The sequence below is a fragment of the Brachyhypopomus gauderio genome, chromosome 17 (genome assembly GCF_052324685.1).
Source record: "Brachyhypopomus gauderio isolate BG-103 chromosome 17, BGAUD_0.2, whole genome shotgun sequence".
NCBI classification, from domain to species: Eukaryota; Metazoa; Chordata; class Actinopteri; order Gymnotiformes; family Hypopomidae; genus Brachyhypopomus; species Brachyhypopomus gauderio.
In genome coordinates, this window is record NC_135227.1 from 18,697,919 (window position 1) to 18,702,918 (window position 5,000).

General features: G+C 44.6%; 1 protein-coding gene across 5 annotated transcripts in view; it reads left to right on the forward strand.

The window, feature by feature from the left end:
• Positions 1-5,000, forward strand: part of slc18a2 (solute carrier family 18 member 2) — a 31,018-nt gene that overhangs the window by 18,573 nt on the left and 7,445 nt on the right. For all 5 annotated transcript variants that reach the window (XR_013121923.1, XM_076978842.1, XM_076978844.1 and 2 more), the window contains exons 11-13: positions 1,186-1,264; positions 3,099-3,150; positions 4,973-5,000. The exon at positions 4,973-5,000 is cut by the window's right edge and continues 36 nt beyond it. Coding sequence is in view for 4 of the 5 variants with exons in the window: in XM_076978842.1 (XP_076834957.1) it covers positions 1,186-1,264; positions 3,099-3,150; positions 4,973-5,000 (159 nt within the window). In the remaining variant the exon portion in view is untranslated. The remainder of the gene's footprint in view (positions 1-1,185; positions 1,265-3,098; positions 3,151-4,972) is intronic.

Here is a 5,000-nt window from a genome sequence, read left to right on the forward strand (position 1 = left end):
GAAACATAGAAATAACGTTGGGATAACATAGAGATAACATAGAGATAACGTTGGGATAACATAGAGATAACATAGAGATAACGTTGGGATAACAGAGATAACATAGAGATAACGTTTGGATAACATTGAGATAACATAGAGATAACGTTGGGATAACATAGAGATAACGTTGGGATTACATAGAGATAACGTTGGGAGGAGACAAAAAAATATGACCACAGATTATTCTCACAAACAGGACAACAGTCTGTGTGCATGTAAAAAATCCCCATAGCACATACAGCATTAATAACACAGACAGTAAGCAGTGAGAGGCGTGATCCATTCAGATGGGGAGGGGGAGCCAGAAGCCTGGCACAGAGTTTGTGTCAAAGTTCGCGGTGGAAGGCAAGAGCCATCTCTGACAGTCTCTGTGTGGGGGTAGGGGCAGGTAACCAAGACGACGACCTTCTGGGAGAAATTTGTTTGGGCGCCAATGCAGATAAGAAGAATGAAGAATTTAGCAAGGAGCTCAAATACACTCTCCACCCAAAATACACTCTCCACCCCAATACACTGTCCACCCCAGTACACACTCCACCCCAGTACACATATAGAATACACTCAACACTCAACATAGAGAAAGATGAAAAACAGACAAGAAACAAGGAAATAAACAACAGAAAGACAGACAGAAAGAAATTAGAAGCAGAAAGATTAGAGAAATAAATGAGAAACAGCAAGAAAGATGAGAAATAGAAAGAAAAGAAACAGCAAAATAGACAAAGGGTGGATGACTGTGGAGGTTGAGGATATCACAGAGGGTGGATGACTGGAGGTGGAGGATATCACAGAGGGTGGATGACTGGAGGTGGAGGATATCACAGGGTGGATGACTGTGGAGGTGGAGGATATATCACAGGCCTAGCAGGATATTACAGTACCAGTGGAAGGAGGTGAGGAGTAGGAGAGGAAGAGAAGATAGAGAGAAGAAAGGAGAGAGGGAGAGAGAAGGAAGGAGATAGTGAGAGAGAATGGCTTCTGTGTCAGCTCTGAGATTGGGCTGATAAAACAGTGTCTAATCAGAGCACTCCTCTATGACTCCTCTGTCTGTCTGACTTAATCTTTCTCTACAATTCATCTCTCTCTTCTCCACCCTCTCTCTCTCTCTCTCTCTCTCTCTCTCTCTCTCTCTCTCTCTCTCAGGAGTTGCCTTTTTGCCTGCCAGCATCTCTTACCTGATTGGGACGAACATCTTTGCTGTTATGGCTAACAGAATGGGGAGGTATGAAGGAAATTACTCTCTCTCTTCTCTCTCTCTTCTCTCTTTATCTTCTCAGCTCTGGAGTCTGCTTCCGTTTCCATTCAACACCCTGAAATGAGTTTTTGCCACAGCGTTTGGATATTTGTTTTTTAATAAAGAGCAGGAGTAACAGTTCCAGCTTTTACTGATATGGTTTCTTCTAGGCTTGAAGGTACATGACATTAAAGGGACATTTTTTTGCATCTCATATCTAAGTGGCATGCAGAGGGGGGCATTCCTGGTTCAGAAAGTAAAAGTAAAAGAATTTTGCTCAGGCTTCCTGGTTTGTATTGATTCCACTAATTTTACCTGGATTGCACTAATTGGAAATCTAGGAAGCTTGAGTAAAATCCTGGTGAGGACTTTTACTTTCTGAACCTCGAATGCCCACCTCTGGTGACATGCCATTGGCTCACTGATGGTAGTCCCAGGTATCATAAGGTATCATAAGTTCTGTATGTTTATCATGAGCGGTATGTTTAACAGCATATGTGAGTATCTTCTACCACATTACATGATGTGTCCTCATCATGTATGTCTTGCCTGTTTGTGGCCTGATCTGACCTTCATAAAACCCTTTAATGTACTTTAAAATAAGTCTGGGAACAACAGAGCTGCTTAGGAAATGATTAGAACTGGAAAACCGGCTCCTCTGAGTTTGCCCTTTAACCTCTTGTGTGCTCTCTGACCTGTGCTGGGGGCGTTATTTTGGTCACATGGTTCAGACCTTCAGGATCAGAATAATGTGTATTTTCGGGTAGCTGATGTTATCGTTGGATGCATCCTCACCACTCTGTTTTATTTCCCTTTATCTCTCTTTCATTTCCTCTCTTTTTCTCCTGTTAATCTCTCTCTCTCTCTCTCTCTCTCTCTCTCTCTCTCTTTCTCTCTCTCTCTCTCTCTCTCTCTCTCTCTCCTTCCTCTTGTCTCTCATGGGCTTTCATTTAAAATCCATTTCAATGTCCTTCTCTTTTTCTTGCCCCGTCCCTCTGCCCCCCTTACCCCTCTCCCCTCAACCACTCCTCCCATCCTCTCCTCACCCTCTCCCATCCTCCCCTCAACCACTCCTCCCATCCTCTCCTCACCCTCTCCCATCCTCCCCTCAACCACTCCTCCCATCCTCTCCTCACCCTCTCCCCCTCTCCCATCCTCCCCTCCACCACTCCTCCCATCCTCTCCTCACCCTCTCCCATCCTCCCCTCCACCACTCCTCCCATCCTCTCCTCACCCTCTCCCATCCTCCCCTCAACCACTCCTCCCATCCTCTCCTCACCCTCTCCCATCCTCCCCTCAACCACTCCTCCCATCCTCTCCTCACCCTCTCCCATCCTCTCCTCACCCTCTCCCCCTCTCCCATCCTCCCCTCCACCACTCCTCCCATCCTCTCCTCACCCTCTCCCCCTCTCCCATCCTCCCCTCCACCACTCCTCCCATCCTCTCCTCACCCTCTCCCATCCTCCCCTCCACCACTCCTCCCATCCTCTCCTCACCCTCTCCCATCCTCCCCTCCACCACTCCTCCCATCCTCTCCTCACCCTCTCCCATCCTCCCCTCAACCACTCCTCCCATCCTCTCCTCACCCTCTCCCATCCTCCCCTCAACCACTCCTCCCATCCTCTCCTCACCCTCTCCCATCCTCTCCTCACCCTCTCCCCCTCTCCCATCCTCCCCTCCACCACTCCTCCCATCCTCTCCTCACCCTCTCCCCCTCTCCCATCCTCCCCTCCACCACTCCTCCCATCCTCTCCCATTCTCCCCTCCCCCCCTTTCCCATCCTCTCCTCCTCCTCTCCCTCTCTCCTCTCCTTTTCCTCCAGGTGGCTGTGCTCTCTTATAGGGATGCTGCTGGTGGGCTTCAGTATTATCTGTGTAAGTTGTGTTACTTTACTCCAGAGTATCTGTGTAAGTTGTTACTCCACTCCTGAGTATCTGTGTAAGATGTTACTCTACTCCAGAGTATCTGTGTAAGTTGTGTTACTTTACTCCAGAGTATCTGTGTAAGTTGTTACTCTACTCCAGAGTATCTGTGTAAGTTGTTACTCTACTCCTGAGTATCTGTGTAAGATGTTACTCTACTCCAGAGTATCTATGTAAGTTGTTACTCTACTCCAGAGTATCTGTGTAAGTTGTGTTACTTTACTCCTGAGCAGTGTTGGGAACGCTACTTTTAAGTAATTATAGTTACTCACTACTTGTTCAAAAAAGTAACTGAGTTAGTAACTGAATTACTCTATAATAAAAGTAACTCGTTACCAGGGAAAGTAACTATTTGCATTACAGTAAAAAAAAAGTTATATGCCAATGAATAAGGATTTTTTGAAAAAGCAGTTTTCACAGTCAGTTGAAATGAGTAGATCATAAAGGTGTTTAACTTTTGACATTTATTGCACATCAACAGACCAGTGCAGGATAAAATCGTTTAAAATCCCAAATCTTTGAAAAAAAAGAAGCAAAAGTAAACAGTTACACTATATACAGTAAAGTGCATTTACATCTATCAAATTAAATTAAATTCTCTCAACCTGAGACAACTGGTTTGTTCACAACAGAAGTAAACTTAACAATTAAACCTTTATTCTTAATTAAATAAATCAAATACCCAGTCTGGTAGACATTCAGGAACTTCAAGTATTTTCTTAAATAATGTTTATATCGCCACCTTAATTTTTCTTCGGCTTGCTTCTGACTCGCCATTTCGGCCTCTTCTCCGTTTGTGTCGTGTGTCACTGGTGTGTTTCGGCACACGTGTAAAAACACTGGCTCTGATTGGCTACCATAACGCTGCCTTAGCCAATCGCTTACTGACTTGTTAAGTTAAACAGGTGTTACACCGAGAACTGTGACCTATCGAGATCTGTTACTCCTCACTAGCCTGGGCAGCGGTCCGCTCACATTACTGTTAGTATATCAATATATAGTAACGCACCACTTTTAATGACCAGTAACGTCAACGGCGTTGTAACGACAGGAAAAGTAATTAATTATATTATCCCGTTACTGACAAAATGATGCCGTTACCTAACGCCGTTATTTTTAACGGTGTTATTCGCAACACTGCTCCTGAGTATCTGTGTAAGTTGTTACTCTACTCCAGAGTATCTGTGTAAGATGTGTTACTCTACTCCACAGTATCTATGTAAGTTGTGTTACTTTACTCCTGAGTATCTGTGTACAGATGAGCACAGTTAGTTCACCTCATAATAGTCTTCCTGTAAATGGCCATTCTGTGGCTGATAAGAGTGTTTCTTAGCATTCTTTTTGGGAGTCCCAGGGAAAGGTGATATCTTTGGTCTTGTTTTCAAATGATTTTCCTGTTCATGAATATGTATGTGCTAAGCTGGGTCCAGGAAGTGGGGGGTGGGATTCGGGCAGAACAAGACCTCTATGGACCGCCCTATGGCTCCTGTCTTCCTGTCTAAAAGGAAGTCAGGCTATTCTAAATTTTTTTATTATTATTATTTTTTAATTAGATTAGATTAGATTAGAGTGTGAGTGTGTGTGTGTGTGTGTGTGTGTGTGTGTGTGTGTGTGTGTGTGTGTGTGTTGTAGTATGGTAGTGGGAGCATCATTAGAGCTCTACATTAACCAGGAAAAATAGCAACCCTCACGTCCATCTCCAGGGCTACATCACAATGTCAGAATGGCTAAAGGATTTATGGAGAACAGCATCACACTCTCTCTCCCTTCACAGGTGCCCTTCGCCAAGGACATCTACGGAC